Source organism: Pseudorca crassidens, chromosome 7 (genome assembly GCF_039906515.1).
Source record: "Pseudorca crassidens isolate mPseCra1 chromosome 7, mPseCra1.hap1, whole genome shotgun sequence".
NCBI classification, from domain to species: domain Eukaryota; kingdom Metazoa; phylum Chordata; class Mammalia; order Artiodactyla; family Delphinidae; genus Pseudorca; species Pseudorca crassidens.
The window spans coordinates 24,218,817-24,236,831 of NC_090302.1; the positions used below are offsets into that span (position 1 = coordinate 24,218,817).

The following is an 18,015-nucleotide window of genomic DNA, read 5'->3' on the forward strand; positions in this document are numbered from 1 at the left end:
GGAGAGAGAGGAGTGGGACAGATTTTCTTGCCTTCATTAAACCAAGACACTATTGGAGCTAGTTTAACCCTTAATGTCTCTTTACCCTTATGATCCAGTCTCTGCATGGAATGAAACATGGTCCAAACAGCCAAGAATGATAAAAAAGATTCAGTCTTTAACTGGCCTCTCTTAAGATAATGAAAGAAGATTAAATGAACACCTCCTGGTAACAGTTCTTGAATCTCATTTTGCTTCTCTCTTAATTCTCTTGCACCTTGCACTTCCCCAAGGACTTACATCCCCAAACTCTCCACAAAAACATTCTTTCTAGCTTCACTCTTGTAGCATCCCCTGCTTTTTCCCAACTCTTTTCTTCTGTAATCCCCAACTCTGTTATTACGTAGCTCAATGTAGCAATCCAAGTCCTACAACCTCTGCAGCTCTGTTGTCTGCCCGTTCCTGGAATCTGCATCGTAGACTCTTCAAGATCAGATAAGAGTTTCTGCCTGGGAGGGAAGCAGGTGTGAGGATGGGAAGGGAAGAAGGCAAGTGAGTGAAGACAGCACGCACTCTCCCTCTGGTGTTCTCATTTGGTGTGCAGGGGGGTGTGGGTGTCGGTAGAGTGTGGGGTGTTAGAAGGTGGGCACATGGACACATCAATCATGTTGACCTTGGGATGCAGAGTCCCACCTTCTACTCCAGGTCAGTCATGTCAGCTTCCTTCCCCAGGTAACGCAGACCGTGAACACCCATACCTTCTGTGTCTCTGATGCTCTCTCTTTGGGGCGTGTCCCTCCCTGGTCCCTGTACTGCAAGAACCACTCACCCAGCTGCAGAGCATCATAATCCAGGTCTCGTCTGGGTCAGGGGACATTAGTCAGGAGTTCATGTGTCAGGGAGGAGATGGCCTGGCCAGAGGAAGGTTGTGTAGGGCCCAGAATGGGCCCTGGGTTGGGTGTCAGAAGAACTGAGTTTCCATTTGTCTCAATAACTTAGTTTTTATTTTGAACCTCATTCTAGCAGGAGAGCTGAAGCTTAAGCTCAAGTCAAATCAGGTGCCTCTTCAGTCTTCCTGGGATTTCATCCGTGTTCTTCAGGGCACGGGGAGAGGGACGGAAGTCTCTTTAGTTCGTGAAGTCACCTATTTGCTGATACATCTGGGACACCCCCTGCTTCACTTATGCCCCTTTTGGGTGGGTGGAGATCGCAGTGCCGCTGGGATGTGAATCCCTATCTGCTGGACACAACCACACAGCCATTCTGCTCTGCTCTCCCATCTCTACCTGAGTAGAGGGGTACAGGTCCCCACTGCTCTTTAATCCCTGTCCCCCAGCCTCTGCCTATGAACGGGGGGCCCAGAGACCCTTTGTGCAGCACTCACTAATGTCTACCCGTTCTCCCTTTCCTTCTGACTTCCCTCGCTTATCCTCAAGCTGGCAATCTCCTTTCTTATCTGGATGAAGGCTTACACATTTTCACCATCATTTATCTATGCCAAAACCTTTCTGTTCCCCAGAGAGTCAGATTTCGGAACTCAAAAGCCATATAGAACCTAGGTGCCTAAATGTAGAGAAGACCCAAGGAGGAAGGGAAATACCAGGAGAAAACATAAATGGTATTTCAAAATAGTATCCTATTGCATGTGAAATCCTGTTCATTTACTACAAGTCAGAAGTGTGGGAGCCCCAGGGATGTTCTTTTGTTTAAATCCGCTTAGATGCATTTAGAAATTTGAGTTTCAAATCTGAGATCTAAATCTCCATTTAGAAAGGTCAGAGATGCTTGTGGGATGGACCAACACTTCTTTACCATAAAAGTCCAATGCTGGGCAAAGCTTTAAGTCATCCATTATAATCTTCAGTACAGACACTGGTGGCCAGTACACATTTTGGCCTCAAGGCAGAATGTCCTTGTTTCTTGGTGATTTATGCCCTAGTAGCATCTTATAGAGCATAACATTTATCCTGAGGACCAGAGCCGGAGGGGGAGTTTAAGTAGGGTGGGAAAACTTAACTGCACATTAGGTGACTAATGTGGACTCCCTTGTTTCTGAAGAATGGATTTAGAAGCAGTCAACAAGAGGGTCTAGACCCATGGATTTAGATTTTGCAAATGCAATTTCTGCATCTCCCACGTCTGAATAGTAAAACAAGGCCATTATGGAGACCATCGTAAATAATGGTTGTAAAAGCCCCTTGGAGATCATCTGGGACTGCACGATAGTAAAAAGGATGGAGTTAGATCAATTTGGAGATGGAAAAGAAGGCAACAACTTTCCCGATAATTTTTCAGTGAAACTTTCCCAGAGGCTCTACTGGATTCATTATGGCAGGATCATACCAACTACTTAAGAAAACGCTCATGAGCTAAAAGATGCATGTATTTGTTCCCTGGAGTAATGGTTCTTTCCTGAGACCCAAACTGACCCTGTCAGTGGCTCCCTCCCCTGACATCAGAGCATTCTTCCCTCACCATTCTCATCCTCACCGGTACAAGCTGTTGGATCTCTGCTGGGTGCATGGCACTATTTAGGGCTGGGGCCAGGGAACCCGGTATCCCAAATGACATGGCATTTTCTCACAATGCTTGATATCGCCTAGGTAAGCAGCAAGTCCCCTCACCCCCCAGTGCCAATATGAGATGCCAAGGCCTGGGTCCATAGATGTGGGAGGAGGGTCACGGCCAATATATTTTCTGAACACAGATAAAGAGCCATGGCAGATTCAATGGTAAACTCTGTGTTCCTCCTCACTGATGTACCTCTTTCTTGTAGCTCTCTGTTGGGCATCTACTCACTTAGCCACCTATAATGTGGGCCCTTACTTAGCAGAGTGCAGGAGGCCATGGGGCATGGAAGGCAAAGACTCTCCAGTATGTGGCCATTGCTCATTTTGCCCCCATGGCTGCTTCACTGATTCATCTGAGCTCTTTCTGGCTTGGCCTGGGCAATGCTTCAGAATCCTCAACAGCACCCCGGTCCTGTGCACTTGGCACAGGACAGGGCCCCTACCTGCCAGCCCCAGCAATGGGTTTTGATCTGCCGTTCTGCTCAGATAGTGGAGAAGACAGAGGAGGGCCAGAGAGGAGGAGAGAAGGTGGAGAGAGGAGGGAAGAGGGAGGGACCAGAAGCCAGGTGGCCAGAGGCTGGAAGGAGGCTGCGGGTGAGGCTGGCTTGAGAGCTGTCTGGAGTCCACAGATCCATCTTGCACTGTGCTGTCTTTCTCTCCTTCCCCTCCCTTCTCTCCTCTCCTCGTGAGCAGGCAGAGCCCGCCAGCGCCCCCCACTGTGCCCACTCTCGCTGTTCTCCTCCACTCTCTCTCCCCATGAAGGAAGAGACCACTGGAGTTTGCATGCATCCTCCAATCAAAACGAGGCTGGTAGGTACCCTGGCAGGGAGAGGGGCCCGGCCAGGAGAGGTGAGGCGGGCAGGAGCCGCCAGGAGGCAGCCCGTGGGCGTGCACGAGCACCAGACCTCCAGAGGAGCCTGGGGCCACAGGGGCTCTCACTCCAGGATGATTGCAGAGTTTGGAGTCCAGCCGTCCCTGGTCAAACTGGGACCCACGGCTGTGATCCCGCCCCTTCGTCTCTAGGTCTCAAGAACCGTGAAGAGTTTGTTCTCCTAGAGCCGTGCTGAGGATAGATGCTTTCCGCAGAGAGAAAAATTCTTAGTTGCATTTCTATTAAAACAAAAGCTTTTAACTTGTGTTTTCCCGCTATTTATCAAGATGACAATATGAGAATTATATAATGACTTGAAGGGAATCACCCATAATCCCAACCTAGCACAACTTTTTTTCATTTTTGCATGTTTCCTTCTAATGTTTATTTGTATTCATTCATAATTTTACATAGTTAAATCAGAGTATCCGTATCATCTCCTGTTTTCCTCTTTTTGCTTAATGTTTTATTGTTTCTAGCTTGTTCTTGGTACCACATACTGTATATTCCATCAAGTGAATGGCCCACCATCTACCTAACGAACTCTTTACTGCAGGACGCGTGCCTTTGTTTCCAGTTTGTCACTATTCAAGGGAACACATATAGCTTGTGTGTCAGGTATTGTATTTTCTCAGGCCAGACCCTGCTGGGTTCAATATTGCACCTTTGGCTTTGCTAAAGTCATTCGAAAGTGGTGTGATACCAATGACCATCAGCGCCATCATCAGAAGAGTGAATGTGCTTTGCCAGAGCCCGGCAACCCAGAGTGTAACTGTTGGAATGTCTTTTTCTTCTTTAGAGCAGGTATAAAATAATTCTTTGAAGTTGCCCACTTGCACATTTCTTTAATAGCGATGATAATCCTCTTTTCCCCTTTTATTTCATGATGGTCTGAGTCTTATCTGTATGTTTCTTTCACTTTGCTTTTGGTCACCACGTTAGGCCCTGTGAGGAGAAAGGCTGCCCCCAGTCCTTCTCTTGCTATGCTGCAGGCAGTCACTACCAGCAACCCGAGTTGGCACCTGAGTCCCTGGGAATTTTGAGATATTTAAAGAGCCTAAGGAGAGTTTGAGGAAGGGGAGCAGGCTTGGGCTGGACATCTCAGTGCCCACTGCAAGGACATTGTCATTTCTAGATCCGTTGAGTTGAGACCTACTCAACTCATTCAGAACCCTCAGAAGATTTGGGTCTGGTCTGATGTGTTCCTGACCCTCCCTACCTTACCCTCCATTAGAATGACTCAAGGCCATCAGGTAGCTACTCTAGGGCCCATAGGCGAGACTCTGAGAGACACTAAGGCGGTGGCGCATAGGGAGCGGTGGCCTCCATGTCTTGGCTGCAGCCCTCTGGTGGCGGGTGGCACAATGTGCATTCACCAGCAGGCGGTTTCTGTGCCCCTGTGGGTTGCAGACAAAGCTGGTGCCACAGTCATCAGGACCCTGGGCCTGCTGGCAGTCCTCTAGGCCAGCTTAAAGAAATACACACACCCCCGCCCCCCATCCTCCAAGGCCTCCAGGAGGCCAAAGATGAAATGACCCAAGAGAAAGAAATGGAAGCAAAGGCTCTTTTTGGCCACTTAGTCCTACCTGATCATGCCGGGGCGTCCACCCTCTTTCAGACCCCAGGACAGGGCACTTCTGATCACCATGCCTTCTGTTCCCAAGGCCACGGTGGTGGGATTCTCCCATGCTTACAAGGGTTTCCCTGAGGTTTCCCTCTATGGCCCGGAGTTTACAGGGAGCCCAGCAACTAAAGTGAACGGACAGGGAATTCTCCTGGCCTGATTAATCCAGGCCTCCTGGTACTCTGTCCACTCTGATATACTGTGTTCCCAGATGTGCCCTCTCAGCGGCCTCTAGTCCATTCTCCAGAGCTGCAGGGGAGCCGTCAGCAGGCCCCCAGGGAGCCCTCACCTGCCTCATTATATGCCCTGGTCGTGGTCAGGGCGAGGAAGACTCCAGCCTGTCTTCCTTGCAGCGGCCTGGCCCTATAGCACAACAGTGGGCACAGTTACGAGCGCTGGGCAACACTCCTAGCGACCCTTGGTGTATTTCTTCAATAAGTAATGAAGGCTCGGTGTGTGTCCCCCTGAAACCTTCAGTTCCGTTTAAAAATGCACTGCCAAAGATTTCAAAACTTTGTTTTCTAATCTGAAAGTAACACTCTTCTCTGTCTCTTTTTTGAAGATAAAAACATTCCCGGCTGATACAGTGACCCCTTTTCCTGATCCTTTCATAACAGGGCCACAGTTTACCGTAAGTAGATCCGGAAAACAGATCTGTGTTTCGAGATATTGTTCCCAGGTGGCGTGCTTTCCTGTGATTCACCAGCCAGCAGTGCCAACAGCTTCTTTTTTTTTTTTTTTTTTTGTGGTACGCGGGCCTCTCACTGTTGTGGCCTCTCCCGTTGTGGAGCACAGGCTCCGGATGCGCAGGCTCAGCGGCCATGGCTCACGGGCCCAGCCGCTCCGCGACTTGTGGGATCCTCCCGGACTGGGGCACGAACCCGCGTCCCCTGCATCGGCAGGCGGACTCTCAACCACTGCGCCATCAGGGAAGCCCCCAATAGCTTCTTTTGATCACTGTGAACTCTGTGAGGCTGGGAAGGAGCTGGGGCTTGGGGGTCTGCATCTTCTAGTTTTGTTTTATTGAGGTGAGCTTCATGTAACATAAAATTGACCATTTTAAAGTGACAATTCAGTGACATTTAGTACATTCAGGGTCATGCAGCTACCACCTCTATCTAATTCTAAAACCTTTTCATCACCCCCAAAGGAAACCTCATACCCATCAAACAGTCACTTCCCATTTTCCCCTTCCCTCCGGCCCCTGTCAACCACCATTCTGTCTTTTTGGATTTGCCCAGTTTGGATATTCCATAAAAATGGAATCATATACTGTGTGACCTATTGTGTCTGGCTTCTGTCACTTAGCATAATGTTTGTAAGGCTCATGCACACTGTAAGATATATCAGTACTTCATTTCTTCTCATGGAGGAATAATATTCCATTGTACTTTTATACCGTAACTTGTTGATCCATTCATTCATCGATGGGCGTTGATGGGTTGTCTCCACCTTTTGGCTAATGTGAATAATGCTGCTATGAACATGCAGGTACCTATATTTGTCTGAGTCCCTGTTTTTAATTCTTTTGGGTTGGATCTGCATCTTGATAATGGTCAAGATTTTAGGTTAAGTTATTTTACCACTCTGAGCACCAGTCTCGTCTTATTTAAAGTGGAAATAGTAATAAGAACATCCTCCTCCTTATATCTGGTTGAGGCAAGGATCAAAAGGGATCAAGAACTTGAAAGTACTTTACCGACCACAGACCACCCCCACAAATGTCAAGTACGACGTTTCTCAATGCTGGAGAGGCAGGTGGTGTGCTTAACAAGAGCAGGTAGTCATGACAACTGGCTTTCCCGTTACCATGGCTCTCTGTGTCGCCGAGCAGCTTATTTAAACTCTTTGCAAACTGTTGAAATGTGTTTAAACATTTAAATGTAGTTTCCTCATCTGCAAAATGAAAGAGTTCGATGATTTTCAGGATTCTTTTCAGCTGCTCAGCTTTTTTTCCTTAACTAAAAGCTTCTGCAGAAGCTCACCATCTACTGAGCAGAAGTGGGGAGGCTCAAATGGGGGTGGGCAGAAGAGGCTCCCTCCTCTTTCCCCTCGCCCTCTCCTCCTCCCAGGGATCCGAGTATGCGATTCCTAGAACCAAGAACCAAGTGGTCCCTGAGGCTCCTTCCAACGGCCAGTCTAGCGGACCTGTGAGGTGGCCTAGGGGTAGCTTGAAGTGCAGTCTCGTGGGTTAGGTGATGGTCGCTACCTGAGGTGGCCGGCCGCATGAACAGGGAGGGTGTGAGCAGCGGCTGATTCATGTTTTGGAGGATGAACAGAACTGGGAAGGTGTTCAGCAGTCCATGCAGAAACAAAAGCATGTTTCTAGAACAATCCATGCTAGGGTCATGATCTGCTTCCAGAACCTGCCTTTTAAGAGCCAGAGAGCAGAGACACAGGGGCTGGGCCGGGCGGTTCAGTGCTGCTGCCGCAACATTCATCTGGCCCCTGCAGTTGGGCTAGGCACAGCTCCCCAGCTGGAAGCTCCGGCTCTACTTCCTCTGCTGGCCGTGGCGGGCACTCTGGCCTGCTCCCCAGCCTTGGCAGTGCTGCGAGACACCCAGGGAAGCCCTTCCTGAAAAGCTGGGGGCCAAGATGGAGCAGGAAGCCAATGTCAGAAACCATGCTGGGACTTTTAAGAACTGGGCAAGAGAGCTTTGAGGCAGCTGGAGCAGGCAGGGGCAACAGCATGAACCAGAGTCCTGGGGCAGAGGAGTCATCCCACATTCAGGGGAATGAAATGAAGGCCAGTGGGCCTAGAAGGCAGAGAGCAAGGGTGTGAGGCATGAGAGGAGGAAGGGGAGGAAAGCAGGGACAAACCCTATAGGGCAAAACCATGCTTGGCTTTGTAGGCCAAAGGAGGGGCCCTGATCTGGATCCTACGAGCAATGGGAAGCCTTTGAAGGACTTTGAGCAGGGTAGTAACAGGGCAGCTGCATTTGGAAATGAGCCCTGTGATGGCAGTGGGAGCAGAGCTGGGTTCAGGCAGAGTGGACTCAGGGAAGTAGCCCAGAAATCTAGGACAGTAGTTCAAGGGAGAGAAGGCAGAGAGTGTGATCCAGAGAGGTGTTGATGGTGGAGGTGGAGAGGTGTGCACAGATCAGGGGGATATTTAAGAGGCTGGTAAGGGGGACTTCCCTGGCATTTCAGTGGTTAAGACTTCACTTTGCAGTGCAAGGGGGTGTTGGTTCAATCCCCAGTCGGGGAGCTAAGGTCCCACATGGCTGGTGGCCAAAAACCCAAAACATAAAACAGAAGCAATATTGTAACAAATTCAATAAAGACTTTAAAAATGGTCCACATCAAAAAAAAAATCTTAAAAAAAAAAAAAAGAGGCTGGTAAGGAATTGGATTGGATGAGGGAGAGAGAGGGCCAAAAAGGGCTCCCAGATTTCTGACTTGCAGAATGTGGATGGAGAGTGGGTCCATTCACTAAGATAAGGAAATCTTAGGGAAGAGTGGATTGGGAGGGATAATGAGTTTGCCTTTGCCCATGATGTGTTAGAAATGCCTTGGAAACATCTGAATGGAAACAGTGAATGGGCAGCTGGATATCCAAGTCTGTATCAGGAGACAGGACTAGACTGGAGATTATAATTAGGGAGTTACTAACAGCCGGATGGTAACAGAAGTCAAATTCATGAGCTTCAGCTTCCTAATTTTCTTACCCCCCTGTGTCATATTATCTTTTCCTCCCCTCCAAGGTCAAGACACTTGACCTTGCTACAGGGTTGCCCTCTCCACAGGCCTCCACACCTATCCTGACCACAGTCATGGGGGAGCTCAGCAGCTCCAGGGAACTCCACACAGAGTTTTTCTGGCCGTTGATCCAGCATTGACCTTGGGTCTGGTTTCAACAACCAGGCTCCTTGCTTAATCCTGAGACCAGTTTCTGTCTTGTATTTGAGCCTGTTAACTCAAAGCCCAGGGCCTTGGTCTGTCTAAGATGAGGGCCCCTGCCTGGCTCTGGTCAGATTTCTGTCCCATGTTCTTCTGCCTAACCTGGTCTGTCCCTGTGCTACCTGCTTTGTTCCAGCAGAAGTTTGTTCATTCATTTCTTCATTCAACAAATAGGAAGACAAGTTCTCAGGGTTGAGATTTAATAATAGTAATTTTCACTGCTCCCTAAGGTCATTCTTATTTATTTATTTATTTTTGGCTGCGTTGGTCTTCATTGCCGCGAGTCGACTTTCTCTAGCTGCAGCGAGCGGGGGCTACTCTTCCTTGCGGTGCGCGAGCTTCTCATTGCAGTGGCTTCTCTTGTTGTGGAGCACAGGCTCTAGGTGCACAGGCTTCAGTAGTTGCAGCACACGGGCTAGGTAGTTGTGGCTCGCGGGCTCTAGAGCGTAGGCTCAGTAGTTGTGGTACACAGGCTCAGTAGTTGTGGCTCATGGGCTCTAGAGCACGGACTCAGTAGTTGTGGCACACGGGCTTAGTTGCTCCGCAGCATGTGGGATCTTCCCGGACCAGGGCTCGAACCCGTGTCTCCTGCATTGGCAGGTGGATTCTTAACCACTGCGCCACCAGGGAAGCCCCCCTAAGGTCATTCTTAAGTGAAGCTGGCTCTTTCTTTTTCTACTTTGAGTGCATGGCAGTAAAGAATATAATGACTATTAATAAAGTCTGGTGCCACTGCCCTGATTCATGCTAAGGCCCTGGTACTTTTACCCACTTTTGCCTTTGTATGTAAGTGTAAATTTCCCTCTTTTTTCTGGAAAGGATCAAAATTGGCATCAAAAGCCCAACCTCCACCCACTTCACTGAAACAACAAAATAACTTCTTACCCCAGCTCCTGTATCAGGAAGGCTGGGCTAAGTCATACTTTAAAATGACAAATTGAATTTCCTACTCACGCTGCATGTCTGTCAGGGGTGGGCTATGCACTGTGCTCTGTGTTGCTCTGTGTCTGGGACCCAGGCTAATGGAGCAGGTGCCGTCTGAAACATTGCTAGTCACAGTGGCAGAGGTGAAATAAAACATGGCAGCACATTTCTTTGGCCAAAACAAGGCACGTGGTCATGCCTAACTTCAAAGTGGGGTGGGGAAGTGTAATCCTACCATGGAAATCAATGAGCCAGGATTATCTGGTGAACCACACAAGTTACCACTACAGCGCAAAGTTTGTGAAAGCTCCCTGTGGCAAACATCACATGCTAGCCACTCTACGATGCTCCTGTTCTCGTGGTCAATTCTTTGGCGTTGCTCCAGCCCAGGCCAGGTCAGTTCTCTCTCTAGAGGCACTTGTAAAACAAACAAGGGCTTGTATTTCTCAGTAGTAGTCTTTCAGGACCTCTCAAAGATAAGATTCTCCCCATTGCTCAAGCCAGATATACCCTTACCGAACTACAACTACACCTGGTATTTTTGTGGTTTTCCATGTTTCCCTAGGAGGGACAGCTCATCATCTGTCTAATCACTAGAAATAGATTGCTCATTTGATGATCAAAACCTCTTCTTTAGAAAGCCACGTGAAAAATGTCTCCAAGTTTAGGGCCAGGAACTAGCATGAAAACTCAAGTTATAAAATATATAGCTGGTACTACTGACAGGTTATAAAACAAACAAAAAAGTATGCATAGAAAAAACGCTATGAGGAAATACACTGACAGTGATAGTAAGGGATTATGGAATTACTTCATTTCTTTACTTTTATATATCTTCTGAGTTTCCTATGCGAAGTAATAAGCATATCTTGCTTTGTAATGAAAACAACAATAAATTATCCTCTCCAAATGAGGCAGTGTACTCTAGACCAGTAGTTCTCAAACTCTACCGTATATCAGAATCATCTGAAGGTCTCGTAAAAACACAGATTGCTGGACTTTGTCCCCAAACATTCTGGTTCCAAAGGTCTTAGTTGGGGCCTGAGACTTGGCATTTTCACCAAGTTTCAAGATGGTACTGATGCTGCTAGTCTGGGGCCCATACTTTGGGAACCACTGTTATAATGGTAAAAAACACCAGTTTTGAAGTCAGCCAACCCTGGTTCTAAATACTGGTTCTTAATACTTACTAACTGTGTGACCTTGGGTAGATTACTTAACCTCTTTGAGCCTCACTTTCCTTTTCCATAAAGTCAGTTCCAAGATGTGCGTTTTTCCACCTTCTAACATCTCTGAAATCAGAATGTTTATTACAATAGTGTACATGACAGAGTTCGAATGGTTACTTTTTCTTTCTCTGTGGCATGGGCAAAAATGGTGCATCTTACAAATGATGGTGTCTAACATGTGATGAAACATGACCTCTACCTCTAAGATTGTCCAGAGGTAATGAATGTCAAGTGCTTAGCATAGCGGCTAGCACTAAGCAATATCATTTAATAAATGGTAGTTGATTAACTATTATTAAAAAATAACAGGGACTGGGCTTCCCTGGTGGCGCAGTGGTTAAGAATACGCCTGCCAATGCAGGGGACACGAGTTCGAGCCCTGGTCCGGGAAGATCCCACATGCCGCGGAGCAACTAAGCCCGTGCGCCACAACTGCTGAGCCCGCGTGCCACAACTACTGAAGCCCATGCGCATGGAACCCATGCTCCACAACAAGAGAAGCCACTGCAATGAGAAGCCCACGCACCGCAACGAAGAGTAGCCCCCGCTCGCTGCAACTAGAGAAAGCTCGTGTGCAGCAATGAGGACCCAACGCAGCCATAAATAAATAAATAAAATTTCTTAAATAAATAAAATAACAGGGACTGTGTGGTAAGTCTTAGGGAGCAGCTGACAGTGTGAAAATGGAACCCAAACTGAGATTGATTTCCTCTTTTCTGTTTCCTCTCCAGGCAGACTTTAGAGACAGTAAATTACAGTGCTGTCCTGGCCAGTCTTCCCCACTGATTCCAGCAGCAACCCTGAGGCCTTTGACAGAGACCGTCTCCACAGTGCAGACCATCTACACCATTCGGAAGCCTGTTTCTCCAGTGGCCAGGTGAGTCAGATCAGCAGGTACCAGGAGATAACTCTGATGACAGGAAACCAGGCACTAGGTGCACTGTGTTTGTGACATCTACCACTCTCTTATTCATTCTTTTATTCATTTATTCTCTGAATATTCTCTGAATATTGGTGTTTATTGAAATGTCGTCAAAGGCTAGGCACTATTCTAGGTGCTAGGACTGTAGAGTGAACAAAACAGATGAAAGTGCTACCTTTCCGGAGTTTACAATTTAGTGTTGGGGGAGGGGAGAGAGACATTGAATGAGTGTGTGTATGTGTGTGTGAGATAGTGACAAGTGCTAGGGAGAAACATAAATCCATGAGCATGCTGGGATGGTCTCACCCAGGTGGCATTTAAGCAGAGAGCTGAAGGTGGTGAGGGGAGCAAGCTGCAGGTATTTGAGAAAGGAGTATAGTAGTCAGAGGGAACAGCTGGTGCTAAGGCTTCTGAGGTGGAGTGAGCCTGGCATGGTTAAGAAAGAGTTAAGGGGGCTGGTGCAGCCACAGAGGTAGTGCAGGACAGGAGAGGAAACCCATGAAACTGGGGCCAGATTGTGTAAAGCCTCCTTGGCCATAGTAGAAACATTGCTTTCTACTCTGAATGAAATTATTTAAAAAATTGATTGTGCCTTTCAAGACGTGTACTTCGTGTGTGTGTGTGTGTGTGTGTGTGTGTGTGTGTGTGTGTGTGTGTGTGTGTGTGTGTGTGTGTGTGTGTATGCGTGCACCTAAACAGTGGAGATAAATTCCATAGATAGGCAACTGGGCTCGAGGGCCAAGAACTCAGCAGCAACCTCTTAAAGCAGCCAATTTTACTTCAATTTTATGTATTCAATTCAATTTTATTTATTAAAACATTGGAGGTAATTCTGGGAGAAAGTGCATATGAAACCAATTGAGAACATGATTTAAAGAAATCTAACCCCTGGACATTTTCGCATTCATTTAAATGACCTTTACTGAGAGGCTGCTATATGCCAGATCCTGTGCTAGGCTCCAGGGTTTCAGAGAGGAATGGCATATCTAACAGTCAGTCCCCTGAGGAGCGGTGCTTTCAGAAGCTCTCCGTCTGGTGGGGGAAACCTATAGGAAGCCTCTTTCAGGTCACTGTAATGCTAGCAAGTGTAGGGGGTCCTTAAGGAGCCTGAACAAGAAAGTCAAGAACTCAGATTGGGAAAGAATCTGGGAGACGACATTTAAACTGAGACTGCTCTTACCGTTTTTGAGCGTGTATCTCACCATTTTGTCACCTTATTGTTTTTCAGTGCAGAGACGCTCCGGCAGGAACTGGAGAGAGAGAAAATGATGAAAAGACTGTTGATGACCGAACTGTGAAATTCTCCCCTTGGTGCCTGGAGGATGGCATGGTGCCTTCTGTCCGTTTTCTTTCTTCGGGCTTTGTGTGATCACTCTAGCACGACATACAAATGTGTGCTCTGTTGGCCCAGGTCTCTGTGGTTAGTCAAAGCCAACTTCTGGCTTGACTTCCATCGGAAAAGATATTTTATGTCTCCTGAGTATTAGGGTTTTTCTGCTACTCAGTGTAGTTGAGACAGGATTTGGTAAGCCTAGAAGAAAGATGGGAAAACCAGGATTCCTTTTCAGAAGTACCTGTGTGTATATATTAATAACCACAGGGGTTAATATGGCACGGAATCCTTTGCTGTCAATCTCAACCATGTGATTTTGTATGATTGACACTTGCACCAAGCTTTGACTGTTTGTTAGAGTCATTTTTAATGAGAGAATAATTCTTTACTGCTGGTTTTTCATTTACACTGGTAAATACACAGATCTTATAAAGTCTTTAACATTCATTTTTATTCAGACACAAGTAGGTGAACTAAAAAAGGAAAGTTGCAATCACCAGAGCTGAAGGTACTTCAGCTTAATCTGAAATACAATTTAACTTGTGAACTTATGGTATATGATATTATTGGGGATATATAAAATTTATTATTGAACCCAAAGTAAGACATTATAGTTTAAATTGTCTAAAAATCCTTACAAAGTGACTTGATATCAGGATTCATTTGGGTGTTCCATAAAGGAAAATTATTTCTAAAGTTGATCAACTCATGTCCTGTTGATAGAAACTTGACCAGAAGAAACTTTGCTCTCTTTTTATATAGTTTCAAGAAATGTGTTTTTAAATTTTTATTATGCACTTGAACAACTTTGCAGGAATAATTAAGAACCCCCTAACCACAGACTAGCCCTCTGAAATGTTTCCCATGCTTTCTCAATGAATATGCCCACATTTTTACATCAGTATGGTCAGTGTGTACGTGGTCTTTGAGTACTTCCTTCTAACACACAGCTCCTCTTTTCAACACTGATCCTGCTCTCACCAATTTTGATTTCTTTGTATCCATGTAACATGATTAACCTCACTTCTTGCCATACTAGATATTTGAGTTATATCTAACTTTTCACTCTTATAAATAGTGCTGCTATGAATGTCTTTGTAAAAAATGTTCCTTCTTTTGGATTCTCCCCTTGGGAATATCTCCAAAGAGAGATTACAAGGTCAAAGAGCATGAGGTATTTTATAGCTCTTGTTTCATATTGCCAGATTGCTTTCTAGAAAGATCCAGTCTCTGGGTTGAAAAGACCTTAAAGGTCATCAAGTTCAACCCCCCATCCTCTCTGAATGCTTGAATCCCCTCTACAATTTATGATGCCACCAGCAATGTATAAGCATTTCTATTTACCAATAGTTCTGCCAGTATTGGGTTGTGCCATTTTTATTTATTTTTCCTAGTTTAATAAGTGCGTATAGTTGTTTCTTGAAAGGTGGTTTTATTTCATTAATTGCTAGCAAGGCTGAGCACTTTTCCATGTGGTGACTTACTAGCTGTATTTCCTTGTGTGTAAAATGTCCATCCATTTCTTATGACCACTTAAGTGGAATTGATCTCGTATATTTGTATCAGAACTGTATTTTTATGTTGTATAATTTGCTCTCCTGTCCCTATCCTTAAACCTGAATGGTGCCAATAATTTGATACTAATGATTATAAAAAAAAAAAGTCATGCCTCATTGACTAGCATCGTTGTAAAATGAGGTAATGTACGCAAATATTCAGATAACAGAGGATTAACCCTTTAAGTGCTGAATCTATACAATTTTAATATTTTTTTGAGGGAAATCTTTCTAAAATATATTACACACTTCCCTGCCTTAGTAAACAGAGTATACTGGAGAGTATTTAACCTTTTCTTGATGAGTCATGGTCATCATTACAAACATCAGCCCCTTTTGTACCTTGGTGTGGTGCAGTGATGTCATCAAGCGCTATCCAGATGTGCAGGGCTTGGCTTGCCTTTCACAGACTAACGCTTTTCTCATTGATGGTGTGCACTGCTGTCTGCTCTATTGGTGAAGCTGTCTGGGGGCAATTGTGGTATTTGGGAACTTTTACCCCCCACCCCAATACTACATGACCCCGGCCGTACTCTTAAAACAGCTTTAGCCGTTCTTTATGTTGTGTACACGATACAAAATGTGTTCCTGTACAGTACGGGGGAAATATCTGTTTCTGGGGTTGTCACCTCTTGCCAATCCCTCCTCTTCTAACCTGCTTTCTCAGTCTTCTGCTCTTCACTTCCGGCTCTCTGATGGAAACCTCCAGGGCAAAACTGAAGTTTTCTTGAGGAAGCCGGGAAACTCAGTGTTACATACGTGTCAGGTTGGCTTTGCTTCCGAGGAGGGATGCATGGGCTTTTTGGCCATTGTTCTCAGGAGGCTCTGAGCCTGCTGCTTCTTCCCCATGTCCCCCTGGGTTCACAGATGTTTCAGAAGGTTGATGTCACTGGAAGTCTGATCACAAACAAGTTGGCTGTTACTGTATATGAAAACCCAGTACCTTTGGCAGCTCAACCCTAACCAGTAAAATCAAGAGGATTCCATTGTTTCAGCAGTTGTCCTGGTTATTTGCCTACGTACATGTATGTTGGGTGTTTGGCATTGTGACCTGAGAAGATGACGTTGTGTTGGGTGGATTCATAGGGATAAAAGTGAATTGGTACAATCACTTCGCCTTTTTTTTATATACTTAAAACCAAAATAACAGTACCATACGGTCACACAACACATCTTACGTCCGGGGAGAAAAATCAGCTTGCTGACATAATCATTCCAGAGCAAGTGTTCCAGACTGTGAGCCACAGACTCCTGGTGGGTATGGGGGTGAGGGTTAATGCAAGTGGCCTGGGAATCCTGCAACCCCAGGTTTGTGGATTGTAGATTGCATAGGAGATCCTTATGTGTAAAGAGTTTAAAAATGAGGTCCTAGAGCATTCAGAAGATCCCACCTGAATGTGCCCCAAGAATACACTCCCAGAATAGCACAAGAATATTCTGTTACCATCTTTATCTTTCTTTCATCATCTCAAAGATCACAGCTTTTAAAAAACTTGAAATTCACCCTGTTAACCATTTTAATGTATATAATTCAGTATTTTTTAGCATATTCATAATGTCATACAGATATCACAACTATCTAATTACAGAACATTTCCACGATTCCAGAAAGAAACTCCATATCTGTAGTCACTACCAATTCTCCCCTCCCCCTATCTTTTAGCAACCACTAATTTACTTTCTGTCTTTGGATTTCTGTCTATGGATTTGCCAATTCTGGACATTTCATATAAATGGAATAACACAATATGTGGTCTTTTGTGACTGGCTTCTTTCACTTAACGCAATGTTTGCAAGTTTCATCCATGTTGTAGCATGTATTAGTACTTCATTCCTTTTTAATGGCTATATAATATTCCATTGTAAGGATATGCCACATTTTGTTTATCCATTCATCAGTTAATAGACATTTGGCTTGCTTCCACTTTTTGACTCTTATGAATAATATGAACATTTGTGAACCTATGTTTTCAGTTCTCTTGGGTATATAACTGAGATGGGAATAGCTGCGTCATACAGCAACTCTATGTTGAACTTTTTGAGGAACTGCCAAGATCACAACTTTTATTTCATAAACAATCAAAAGTGAAAAAAATCAACATATATTACTAGACAGACAGAAGCATGGGCAAACCTGTTGTTAAACTGGTCAGATACCGAGATGCAGCACTGATTTGTGGGGGGTGAAGTTTATAACAGAAAAAAAATTGTTTTAGAGAAATGGCTTTGAGAAGATAAAATAAAGGTGCTATCTTTTTTTAAAAATGCAAATGAAATTAAACTCAGGTTCATCTCTAAGTTCTTGTTTGAATTCCCAACTCTTGTTCAGGCAGCGGTCTCAGCATGTTCAGGAAACGTTCTTCCTTGAAAAATATGTACAAAAGAGAAAACCACAGTATTGTGGGTTCACATCAGTGGGGAGCAGAGGCTTTATGCAAACCCTGGGATGTAACAAAGTAGGGAATATGTGCTGAGGGTGAGAACAGGTCTCCCTCCAGGGCTGAAATCTTGTAAGAAAACAAAAAGAATAAGAAAATCCCAAAAGCAATTTAAGTGGATGAGAGAGAATCTCGTGAAAGGAAGCAGCCAAGCCCGTAAGGAATTGGAAACCAGAGTAGGTTCTAAGGCCCTGGGGTGGCGTGCAGACTTTTAAGTGACCCATGAAGATTATGGGTATTCTCCCTAGAAAAAGCTATACGTCACACATCATTCCAGCACTTTCACTGGATCCTCACACCACCCCTGAAACCCATCTATGTCCGCCTTTGAGTCCATGGACCCCAGGTGCTTGATCATGGGTAGCTCACTGAAATCTGCAGTTTACCTACAAGCTTTATTTTAAGCTGTGGGTGCAAACCATCCTCCAACACCAGCACCCGACATCCCCTGCCCCCCCCAAAATAGCCCACCTGGTTTTACCAGACCAGTTTACCAGAAGAATGACCTGGTTTTAATCTGCCTTATATCTGGCACCATCACTGTTAATTGTATTAATTAAAATGAAGGGAATACAAAATAAGTTAATAGATAACAGCTTGGATTCCCAAACCAGTGAATCAACACCAGAATCAGAAGTCCAATGCTTGTTTTTTTTTTGCTAAACATTG

General features: G+C 45.4%; 1 protein-coding gene across 3 annotated transcripts in view; it reads left to right on the forward strand.

The window, feature by feature from the left end:
• Window positions 1–17,189, forward strand: part of EPB41L4B (erythrocyte membrane protein band 4.1 like 4B) — a 144,198-nt gene extending 127,009 nt beyond the window's left edge. For 2 of the 3 annotated variants that reach the window (XM_067743708.1, XM_067743709.1), the window contains exons 23-26: window positions 3,243–3,359; window positions 5,607–5,675; window positions 11,829–11,974; window positions 13,248–17,189. In XM_067743708.1, the coding sequence (XP_067599809.1) occupies window positions 3,243–3,359; window positions 5,607–5,675; window positions 11,829–11,974; window positions 13,248–13,317 (402 nt within the window). In that variant the 3' untranslated portion in view covers window positions 13,318–17,189. The remainder of the gene's footprint in view (window positions 1–3,242; window positions 3,360–5,606; window positions 5,676–11,828; window positions 11,975–13,247) is intronic. The other variant, XM_067743710.1, reaches the window with a different exon arrangement.
• The last annotated feature ends 826 nt before the right edge of the window (window positions 17,190–18,015 follow it).